Raw genomic sequence first — 12,286 nt, forward strand, 5'->3', positions numbered from 1 at the left:
ATTTTTCAAATGTATACATTGTCAAGTTCAAAATATCAATAAAGAAATTTAAAAAAAAAAAATCTTTTCTCTACCTTTTGTAAGCTCTGGTTTCTGCTTTCCTCATTTTCTCTTTACTCTCCATTCCATCAAGTGTCTGCCCTCTTTCTCTGTTCCTTCCATTTTTCTCTGTCTCCATTCCCTCACCCATGCTCTTGTATCTCTCCTGGTTCCTTGCCTTCCTTCCTTTCAACCCCAACTCACCCCATGGACTGGCATCTGCTTCTCTTCCCCCATGCTCTGGGATCTCTCTCCTTTCTTCTTCTATATCTCCCTCTCACTCCATGCTCTGGCATCTCTTTTCCCTCCCTCCCTCTCTTCTTGATGGTTGGCATATCAGTCTCCTTCCCTCCCCCCCATGTCCTGGCATCTCTCTCTCTTCCTCTTCCCCCTCCATTCTTTGGTATCTCATTCTCCTTCCCTTCCCTCCCCCATACCCTGGCATCTTCCTCCTCTTCCATGGCCTGGCATTTCCTTCCCTTCCTTCCTTTCCCTCTAGCCTTCTTTCTTTCCCCATGGTCTGGCATCTCTTGTCTCTTCTACCTCCCTCCCTCTCCTCCCCAATCGGGTGCAGCATTTCTCTCCCTCTTTGTTACCCTCCAGTCTACAGCGTAACCTTCACAATTCGCTGCTCTTGTCACATCGGGCCTTCCTCTCTGCTGGGTCCCGTCTACGTCCTGTTTCCAGAAATGCAGGACCCGGCAGAGAGGAAGGCTCGAGGCCAAGAACAGTGAATTGGAAACCCTGCTGCTGCCCAGAAGAGGTTATTGATGCCAATGCCAGAGCACCCCCCCCCCCCCCCGGTATGGCACTGGCCTACTATCCTGCCTATGGGGAGGGTACCACTATCCTTACACACACCGAAGCCGCTATCTACAATATATGCCTCCACCCTCTGAGTCACTTGACCTCCAAATATCCATTGGTACTGCTGCTGCTGCAGATTCACTGACCTTAATGCACGCCCCACCCCAGAGCTGCTGATCTCCATACACTCGTGGATTGTGCTGTCACCGATGTGCTGTATGTTGAACCGGGCAGAGCCTTGAGCATCTGCATATGCTCAAGGTCTGCCTGCTCCCGTCCCCTCCAAGATTCTCAGAGAAGGCGGGAGCCAGCAAGCCTTCAGCATGCACTGATACTCAAGGCCCTGCCTAGTTCAGCATACAGCAGATCAGAGGCAGCACAATCCACGAGTTTATGGAGGTCAGGGGCTCTGGGGATGCATGGAGGTTGGCAAATCTGCAGTGGCGGCACCAATGGGTATATGGGGATCAGTGACTAGGGGCATGTATATGGATAGTGGCTCTAGGGAAGGCGTGTGTATTGTGGATAGCAGCTCAGAAGGGAAGACACCCCTGTAGTTCAGCAGGAATAGGACAGCTGTACCAAGTGGTCAGGTGGCGGTTCGAATATGAACCGAGACCCCCATTTTTGTGACCCCAAAATCTCAGTTTATATTTGAATATATATGGTACCTCACCAGCCTGTGGTAGAAACCTCTACCATGGCTTTGTAAAAACCAGTAATAATACACTAATATTCATTTACAGTACGAGAGGTTAAGAGAAACAAAAATTAACAAGTGAGAAATAAAGCAACCCCATCAAGTTCCATCATGCACCAACCCCAGTATATTCTTGGATTTTAAACGTCAAAAAAGTCTGTCAGCACACTGAAAAGCTTTACCTGCTGGGGAAATATTTATTGCTATTCAGAAGACAAGCAGCTCCATCCAGCGTATGTCTAGTGTAGTCTATAGCAGGACACTGCCAAAAAAAGGAGGAAAAAAGATTGGTAACCTCTTTCTAATCAAGTAACAGCTAAACGGAATTTTCATATGGCATATATAAGCTGCCAGCAGCAAAACATTTTGTGCCAATAAAATACTCCAGTCATAATGTCAGGACTTTGAGCCTCTTACTACACATACATTTTGGCTATAAATCCAATAACCCTCTTTCCCTTCAAAACTGAACAATTCTAGAGAACTTTCCTTCACCTTTCTTTGCAGTCCCAACAAATCACTCCCCCACCCCTTAACCAGGTTTCTAAGCATCCCAATTCCCTAATTCCACTGCCACCCATCTGTCTGGAGAAGGTAATTTGTTTCATCTAAAAGGGCCATGTATTGGAGGAAGGAGAAAGATGATCCAAACTGCTAGAAGTTAGGGTCAGGGAGTTCATTTACGTGACATACGAGTCAGCTTTTTAAAACCCAAAACAAACAAAAAAAATCATAAGGGGAAATATGATTCAGATGTTCAAATACTTGAAGGGTATTAACGTAGAACAAAATCTTTTCCAGAGAAAGGAAAATGGTAAAACCAGAGGACATAATTTGAGGTTGAGGGGTGGTAGATTCAAGAGCAATGTTAGGAAATTCTACTTTACAGAGAGGGTGGTGGATGCCTGGAATGTGCTCAAGAGAGGTGGTGGAGTGGAAAATAGTGACGGAGTTCAAAGAAGCGTGGGATGAACACAGAGGATCTAGAATCAGAAAATAATATTAAATATTGAACTAAGGCCAGTACTAGGCAGTAGTGCTGCCCGATTCACGATTCGAATCAGTTCACCGATTCACTTCGGATGCATCGATTCGAATCTATTTAAATTTTAAAAAAATCGGTTTCCTGATTCGGACCCTCTCCCCTCGCCCCTTAAAGCCGCTGCCACACCTGTTTTAGAGGGTGAGGAGGGAGGGTCAGTCGGGAAGTGCTGTGTCTGGCTTCCCTCCTGGCCTCCCCAAAAGACTGCGCACCCTCCCACCCAGGAAAGCATCCGTGTTGCCCCTGGCCTCCCCGCACCGTTTACCTTATTGCTTGAGCCTTCAGCCGAAGATCACGGTTACAGCATCTTTGTGCTTTAAGCTGTTTCCTCCACCGCGATCCTACCTCTGACGTCAGAGGAGGGGCGGGACCGCAGCAGAGGAAACAGCTCAGAGTACTGCAAAGATGCTGTAACCACGATCTTCGGCTGCAGGCTCGAGCAATAAGGTGAACGGTGCGGGGAGGCCAGGGGCAACATGGAGGCCTTCCCAGGGGGGTGGGGTGCACAGCCTTTTGGGGGAGCAGTCCTTCAGGGGGTGGGATAGGCCTTGGGTGGTGCAGGCCTTCAAGGGGGGAACAGGCCTTCAAAGGGGAGACAGGCCAGGGATGGTGGCATAGGCCTTCAGGGAGGACAGGCAGTCCTTCGGAGGGGCAGTCCTTCAGGGGGTGGGACAGGCCTTGGAGAGGTGCAGACCTTTAAGGGAGGGGGGACAGGCCTTCAAAGAGGGGACAGGCCAGGGATGGTGGCATAGGCCTTCAGGGGGAACAGGCAGGCCTTCAAGGGGGGGTACAGGCCTTCAGGGGGGACAGACCTTCAGGGGAGGTGGGCCCTGGTGTAGAAGTACACAGAGGGAGGGAAGGGGGGGTTCAAAGAGACATGCATATGCCGGACTTTAGGGGGGAAGAAATAATGAGTCTAAAAATAGAGGAGAGGGAGAGAGATGATGGACAATGGGATTTAGGGAGGGAAGGAACAGAAAAGGAGAGAAGTTGGACACAAGGGATGATGTGGAAGGGGGGATAGAGATACTGGATAGGAGGGTAGTTGGGAAAAGAAAAGTAGAGATGGTGGACCCTGGGGTGGTGGGGAAGGAGTGAGAGATGCTGGATGAAAGGGTAGTTAAGAAAAGATGGATCTGTGGAGGGAGATGAAAAAAGGAAAGATGCCAGACCTCCAGGAGAGGGAAGGGAAACGGAAGGGGAGGACAGAGATGGCAGATGGATGGTTAGCATGCAGAAAGAAGAAAGAAGGAGACCCTGGCAAGCAAGTTATCAGAAGACAACCAGAGCCTGTGACCAACAAGATTTGAATAATGACCTGCCAACAAAAGGTAGAAAACTAATTTTATTTTCCATTTTGTAATTACAATATGTCAGATTTGAAACGTGTATCCTGCCAGAGCTGGTGTTAGACCGCAAATGTGGGCTAGGATTTAAGAGAGAGAGGAAAAGTGTTTTTTGTTTGTTTATACCACAGCGCCAGTATGGTTAGGAGAAGGCAAAGGGGGTTTGAAAAAAAAAAACAACAACACCCAACTGGGCAAGAAAATCGAATTGAATTGAATCAAATTTTTTTTCTTCTTGAATCGGGCAGCACTACTGGCCAGACTTGCACACTCTATATCTGTCTCTATATGGCCATTTGGGAGAGGATGGGCTTGGGAGGGCTTCAATGGCTGGGAGGGTGTAGATGGGCTGGAGTCGGGTTTTTTTTTGACAGAGATTTCAACAGTTGGAACCCAAGCACAGTACTGGGTAGAGCTTTGGATTCTTGCCCAGAAATAGCTAAGAAGGAAAAATTAAAAAAATTTAAATTGAATCAAGTTGGGCAGACTGGATGGACCATTTGGGTCTTTATCTGCCGTCATCTATTATGTATGTTATTATTAAGTAGATGCTTCCTGATATTTATTATGGATATTAGGACCCAGCAGTCGTCTTGGGCATTGACTCTTCATTGGCGGGCAAAAGACCCTATCCTCTCTAATTTAATCCACTTCCATCTCCAACCTACTTGTTGAAACCACTGTTCTTGGCCAAGAGGTACATGGATTACAGGTCTTACATGTCTTGATGCTATAAAACAGCTAAGTGCCCACCCTCCTTTGCAGCTTTCCTCAAACTGGCTGGCTTGAGGATCAAAAGTCTAGGCCTGGAAATTCAATCAGGATAGCCCAGGCAGTAGCCATCAGGCTGACCCTAAAGTTCAATGATCTAAAATAAGCTGAAAATTGTGTTGTCTACATAAAACCATCACTTCAAAGACTCATGATAGGTTGTTTTTAATAGAGGGATCCTTAACATGATGGGCCTTTAATTAGGATCCATTAAATTTTATATTTAAGGTTAACTTAAATTAACCTAAGAGCTAAAGAAACCAAGGGCCCAATATACAGAATGAAAGAAAATGTTTAGTGCATATTGGAATCCCTATCCAAAACCTCAACATTGAAGTTCACAAAAAGTATGAAGAAAATACAGGAAAAATAGCAATACAAACATGTATTTAGTAATTTCTCCTTTAAGATGTTGCTAAGTATGTTAAAAACCCATAAAATGTAAAAATTGGTAACTCCCGAAACAAAAGTACTTCGTTATCCTCTGCAGAGGTGTTTGTCTTAACCATGTAAGAAGCAAAATAAGGAAAAATAATAAAGCATCAGGCTTTATTGTTTCGGATGTCTGACCCTTGATCTGAAGGGAAACCAGACGATAAAGCATCAGGCTTTAAACAACTTGTGCTCTAAACCTACTGTACCTCCCAGCTCCATACTGATATTTACATAGAAACTTTGCTCTGTCATCACACTTAAACTTGAAAATAATCTGATGGTTTCCTTACATACTTGATTGTACAAATATGCTTCAGCTTCCTGATCTAAAGATGATAAATTTTAGGTATCATATTTGCAGCAGACTATGAAATTCAACACTCATATACTTAGATTCTGGTACATGATTAGACATCTATATTTGATTAAAAATTGTGAATTTTTTTTAAGATTAATCACTTACTGTTTTATTGTGAAGGAGATAGCTCCAGTGTCCCAGCAACCTTGTGTATATAGTTTTTGTAATGTATAAAAAATTACAAGCGATAACCACCAACAGCAAAAATAGTAAGTTAAATAACACAAGGAGGAAAAGATTTCAGTTGTGCTGCAAAGTAAGATTAGGTTCTTACCTCGATAATCTTTCTTGTAAATAGGTGTTTCATTCTGGACAAGTGGGTAATCCAAACTCACACATTATGCAGAAGGTATCAATCAGTTTTCAACTCCTCCCCTTCAGTTTGTACAAAAGCAGGCGATAACACCTACAACAAATATAAGAAGTACGAGGATGCTCCCCGATGCTCTACTCACAAGTTATGAACATTGTGAAGCAAACAAAAACCAAAAACGATAGTATAAAACCAACCACAAGCTTAACATTTAAGAAGCTTGAAGAGACTCCAACATGTTTCATGTTTGCTTCTCTCATTTACTTTTATTTTATTTTTTACACAGTTGTCTGTACTCCTGGAATTGGGCTGACCTGAAAATTTTCAGGCTAGAAACTGCTCCAGGCAGAGGAAGGAAAAGGAAAAAGGAATCCTCCACTTTGGAACTCTCTCTCGTTATTTGCGATTTGAACATATCCTTAAGCCATCTAATTCTCTAGTGTAAACTTATTATTTTAAGGGTGTTTGGTCTTAGTTCCTGATATTCTAATTCTATTCTTTTTCTCAATTTAACCTACTTTCCTCTTGTTCTTTTCCTGTCTATTTTTTCCCTATGATACTGTAAACCTGGCCCCCCCGACTCCCACCATGAAGCCATCATTCTGGCCCCTTATTCTCCTTCTCTGCTCTCTCACAAACACTTCCCATTCCCAAAAACCTCTCCCCCCAAACTTTCCCGATGCTACTTTCACTAACAACATCTGCCCTGGCCTCAGAATCCCCGCACTAGTACTCACCAGATCCCATCATTTCAAAAAGCACCGAGGAGTCAACCTCACCTCCTTAAAGCCTGTTCCCCCAGCAAACCTACCCAACCTTACCTCAGACTCCCTCACCCCAGTTCCTACTCTCTATTGTAACGCCAGATCTGTCAGAAATAAGACCCAAATAGTAAAAGATTTACTCGAAGATTTTGATCCGGGTTTTCTGTGCATCACTGAATCATGGATCGAAAAAGATGACTTACTCACTCAAAATGAACTCTATCCCCCAGGCTACCATGGTCTTTTCTCTCCCAGAACAAACCGGAAAGGAGGTGGTCTGGCCCTTCTCTACAAATCATTCTTTAACGTCGAGCTCCTCGAAAAGGGCAGCCACCCTTCCTTAGAATTCATGCTAGCTTCAATAAAGGACGAACTTCATCCCCACCCATTAGGCATCCTGCTACTCTACCGCCCACCCACCCCCTGGAATAAATCCTCTGAATCTGTCCATGAGACCATAACAAGGGCCTATCTAAAATTTCAAAGACTACTGATCATTGGCGACATAAACCTTCACCTAGATGACAACACCAACAAGGACACAACTGATTTCAAAGACTTCCTCATTTCCTTAGGCTTCACTGCTCCACCGCCCACTCCTACCCACAAAAAGGGGCACTCCATTGACATCATCAGCTTTCTAGACCTGACTGAGCACAAAACCTCCACTGATGAGACCCGTTGGGAACATTTCCCCTGGTCTGATCACCTCCTAGGCTCGTTCTGCCTCCCTATCTTCATGTTAGACCTTGATACCCCAACCCGTGCCACATACTCTATCACCTACCACAAAAAAATCACAAGTGAACTATTTTGGTCCCAGTTTCTCAACAATCTCCCTCTTCTTCCCAACCACACGGACCCAGACTCAAACTGGCACAACTGGGTGACTCTTTCCGAAACCACATACCATGCCCTAGCCCCTCTAGCCACTAAACCCATCTCCTACTCCCATAAAGCTCCCTGGTATCTCCCATACCACAGGGAATTGAAACAGAAATGTCGGGCCATGGAACGAAAATGGAAAAAATCGAAATCCCCTTCAGATAGACAATCCTGGAGAGTAAACATCAAATTCTACAACTCCGTACTAAAAAAAGCTAGGAAGAATTTCTATGGAGATAAAATCTCCAGGTCAAAAAACCAAAACAGTACACTATTCCACATCTGGCGAACCCTAACTTCTAAAAATGACTCCTCCCCCTCCCTCCCATCTCCAAATGACCTAGCCAAATTCTTCAACGAGAAGGTCACTACCATAAAGAGTTCGTTCCCCCCAGCTATCTCGTACAACTCTCTACCTCCGAATGACTCCGACCCTATCCCCGCTGATAGATCATGGACTACTTTCGAACCTGTATCCAAAACCCAGATCTCTAAACTTTGCCTCAAACTTAAATCCTGCAAGTGCATCTTAGACCCTTTCCCATCCTACCTTTACGAAAACATCCCTGCGCAGGCCATCTCTTCCCTTACCAACCTTATAAATAAAGTTCTGCTATCGGGCCTGTTCTCCACAGAAATGGGACACATTGCCTTATCCCCTCCCCTGAAAAAAGCCGATCTCGATCCTTCCTTACCATCGAACTACCGCCCCATAGCAAACATCCCTCTTTTAACAAAACTTCTAGAGACCATAGTCGCTACTCAGCTTTCCTCTTACCTAGAAAGATTCTCCATTCTCCAATCCTACCAATACGGATTTCGACCCAATTTCAGCACCGAGTGCCTCCTAGTCTCCTTAATTTCAAAGGTGCAACAACTACACGCTCGAAACAAATTTGCTGTTCTTCTACAGTTCGATCTCTCCGCGGCTTTTGACGTCGTGCACCATGACATATTAATCTACCAACTTTCTGAGATAGGAATAGACTCCTTTGTCCTAAAGTGGTTCTCAAACTTCCTTCACGCGCGTTCCTACATTGTCAACACAAACGGCTCCAAATCCGCTCCGTGGACACCATCCTGTGGTGTCCCACAGGGTTCCTCCCATCCCCTATTCTCTTCAACATATACATGACCTCCCTGAAGCTCCTCAAATTATCCCCCCTCGAAACAATATACACATACGCAGACGATATACTTATCCTCCTCGAAACAGACCAGAACCTCACAAACCTTCAAGAGAATATCACTTCATGCATAATGAGACTTCACGCCTGGTCCCTCTCTGTACAGATGAAAATAAATGAATCAAAAACAAAATTACTCTGGCTCGGCCCAAAATTAGTACACCTGCCCACCCTCTTCACACTGCCCACAGGCCCTGCTCTGCACCTTGAATTCTCAAGCAAGGTCCTCGGCATCACTATTGATTCCTCCCTTTCCCTCAACGATCACCTGAATTCCTTGGCAAAATCTTGTTTTTTCAGCCTCCACATGCTGAGGAAATTAAGATCCTACTTTCACCAACAACATTTCACTGTCCTTGTACAATCCATCATCCTATCCAAACTCGATTACTGTAATGCCATTTATTTATGCCTAACAAAAAAAAGTCTTCACAGACTCCAACTTATCCAAAATACTGCAGCCAAGCTGATTTTTGCTAAACACAAATTTGATCACGTCTCCCCTCTACTTACCAATCTCCACTGGCTCCCAGTACTTTCCAGAATTCATTTCAAATGCTCCTGCCTGGCTTTCAAGATCATTCACGGCATCCTTCCGCCCCTAATCCCTCTATCCTTCCTCGTCCGGACGCCTGCTACCTCCAGATCCGCTCACAGATATAAACTATCCTTCCCAACTCTACACGGCATCCTCCACGCTGGCAAACTGGGAAGATCCCTTCTCTCCAAAATCACGGGCCTTTGGAACGATCTCACTATCCCGCTGCGGAACCTAGGCTCCCTCCAACTATTCCGAAAACAACTGAAAACCTAGCTTTTCTCTAACATCTCCTCCCCTGTCCACATCCTCCTCTATTCATATGCTCTTGTAAAGCTTTCTCCTCTCTTTCCTTTATTTTTAAACTTTGTAAACCGTGTCGAGCTCCGCTTCCGTGGAGATGATGCGGTATATAAACTTAAGGCTTAGTTTAGTTTAGTTTGTTTGCCTATTTGTGATCAGTTTTGTTAATTTGTCTGTCTATTTTCCTTGTCTGTCTTTATTGATTTTAATCATTGCTCATTGTTTTTATTTTTTGTAAACCACTTTGATTTTAACTGTTTTGTTAAAACTGCGGTATATCAAATAAAATAACTAACTGTCTATCTCGCTCCCTCCTTCCCCCGCCGATCATCAAACTGAGTGCTGCTGAGATTGCCGATGAAGCTCCACCCACCCAGCACCAGCTCTTCTCCAAGCCCTATTAAAGGGCCGACATCCAGAGCAAGAAAGACTCAAATGTGCTCCAGGCAGGGGAAGGAACAAGGAATCCTCCTTCTTGTTCCCTCTTTCTCCTGCCGATCATCACACCGCCCACTGCTGAGATCGCCGCTGAAGCTCCGCCCACCCAGCATCAGCTCTTCTCCAAGCCCTATTAAAGGGCCGGCATCTAGGTGGGCCTCTCCGTCAGCGGGCAGGCCCTTTGAGTGGACTGAAGGGACCAAGCCTGTGAACTATACCAAACTTGCAGACACCACCACCACAGAGCCCTAACGAAACTGCTATCAAGCAGCAACCCACCTTTCAGCTACAAGTCCAGACCACACCTCCATACAATAGCTAGCCTTTTCCTCCACCTCCCTCAGCAAACCCCCACCCTACAGCCCTACAGCCACTCAACTGCCCTCCCAGCCTGGACCAGCACCACAATGGCAACCACTGCACAACTACCCTAACAGCCCTGCAAGTTCAAGTTCAATTTATTTAACATACCGGCAAATATAAAACCAAGGTTAAAATCTAAGCAGTTTACAATTAATATAAATTGGAAAAAGGAGAAACAATACATAAAACATACTTCATTACACTTAAAGGAAAAAAACTGAAGAGCCCTAACCTTTTTAGTCTTTTCTCATACAAGAGGAGTTCCATCCCCTTTATCATCTTGGTCACTCTTCTTTGAACCTTTTCTAGTGCTGCTATATCTTTCTTGAGATAAGGAGACCAGAACTGAACGCAAAACTCCAAGATTGCTGCCCTGAGGAGCATCCATAGTACTGATGAAATCGTCTGGAGGGACAAAAGCTAGAATGCCCCAGACCTCGAGAAGATTGGGGTCTGCTGACTGGTAAGGATCTGGGTTTATGGTTCTGCACTCTAGCCATAAGGTCGTCTAGACCCTTACTGAACAGCAACTGACCTCTGAAACTCTCTGAAAGGTAATTTACCCATGATCACCTTAGAGGATGAGTCACTAGACCACTGCCGGGTCCACAACATCCTGCACGTCGAAACAGAGTACACCGAGATCTTGCTCACCACTCTGAAGAGATCATACAAGGTGTTCACCACATAATCCATGCCTGAAATTAAAAAGGGGATATATTAGACCACTATAGTGTCAGGACCATGGCGGAGCTTAGAATGACAAGCTCTGGCCACAAAAGAAGCGGCCAATGCTGCTTTCAGCCCAGAGGCTGCAGAATCAAAGAATTGTTTGAGGACAAAATCAACCCTACAGTCCTGAATGTCCTTCAGCACAATCCTCCATCACTAAGGAGAGAAGTGCATTTGGTGACTTGTGCCACCAAGAAATCCACTTTTGGGGATGCAAAATGCTGATTAAAAGTGTCCACCATCGGACATGGTTCTAGTGACTCTGAGAAAGTCCTCTGGTACCTCCTAGTGGCTGGTGAAGTTGAGGTAGAATCATCAGTTGTACTATTAAGGTAAAGTGGTATTGGTGAAAGTACGGTCTGATTAGCCTCAGTTGTCTCAGAGTGTAGAGGGATTTCTTCCAGAGGTTGGAGATTTGAGGTTCCATGGTAAGTGTGAAGTCTAGAATGCAGGCAAGGATTTTTGAGGATTCATCTACAAGAAGAGTTTTGCCTGAATAGAGGGTAATGTTATTGGTGCCGTCTGCTGGGCTGTGTGGAAGTATAGAACTTTGGTTTTGGTTGTGTTTAATTTTAGTTTGCTGATTGTTGCCTAGACCTCTACCCCCACCGAACCGCACAAGTGACGAGGGGAGGCAATAGGCAGACAGCATCCTAAAATACAAATTAGCCTGCACTCAAGCTCCTGAGAACTCAGGGGCAAGCTAGCCTCGAAGGTAACAGTCCCTGAGCTCCTAAAATGTTAAGCAGGCTGTTTAAACAGGTTTTACAGAGGAATTGGCTTGCCAGATGCAGACCCTAAGTCTGGTTCTTCTCACAGGCAGATAGATGTAAGGTAACCAAGGATTACTGGAAACTCTTATCACCGAAAACCTCCAAAATTTGAAGCCAAAAATAAAAAAGTTTTAAAACAGAGCAGAAGGGCCATTCCATGTCAAATGGTCCAGGTCTCCCACTTGACCATCTCAGAAGTAGATGAAATTTTTACTGGAAGCATAACAGGACATGCAATGAATATGCACAAAGTCTTAGAGCATGATCTCAACTTCTTCCAAAGTTAGGGGTCTTATTATTGTGGCCATCGTTTTCGTTCTATGGAAAATAATGAAAAAATGTCAACCTTTGGGTTGAAGTTGTGGAAAGGATAGTTACTCACCAAACTAAAAATCATATTTCTAGTACAACTTTTTGTGCTAAATCCAAATATACCACTCAGATCAGTAGTGCATGCTAGAGAGTTGCGCGGGGACAGAAATCCCACCCGTC

At 44.8% G+C, this 12,286-nt stretch overlaps 1 protein-coding gene across 4 annotated transcripts in view; it reads right to left on the reverse strand.

Moving 5' to 3' along the window:
• Positions 1–12,286, reverse strand: part of LOC117361554 (MOB-like protein phocein) — a 132,497-nt gene that overhangs the window by 25,181 nt on the left and 95,030 nt on the right. For all 4 annotated transcript variants that reach the window (XM_033947047.1, XM_033947043.1, XM_033947044.1 and 1 more), the window contains one exon: positions 1,729–1,808. In XM_033947047.1, coding sequence (XP_033802938.1) covers positions 1,729–1,808 — 80 coding nt within the window. The remainder of the gene's footprint in view (positions 1–1,728; positions 1,809–12,286) is intronic.

The sequence above is a fragment of the Geotrypetes seraphini genome, chromosome 5 (assembly GCF_902459505.1).
Source record: "Geotrypetes seraphini chromosome 5, aGeoSer1.1, whole genome shotgun sequence".
In the NCBI taxonomy this organism is placed as follows: domain Eukaryota; kingdom Metazoa; phylum Chordata; class Amphibia; order Gymnophiona; family Dermophiidae; genus Geotrypetes; species Geotrypetes seraphini.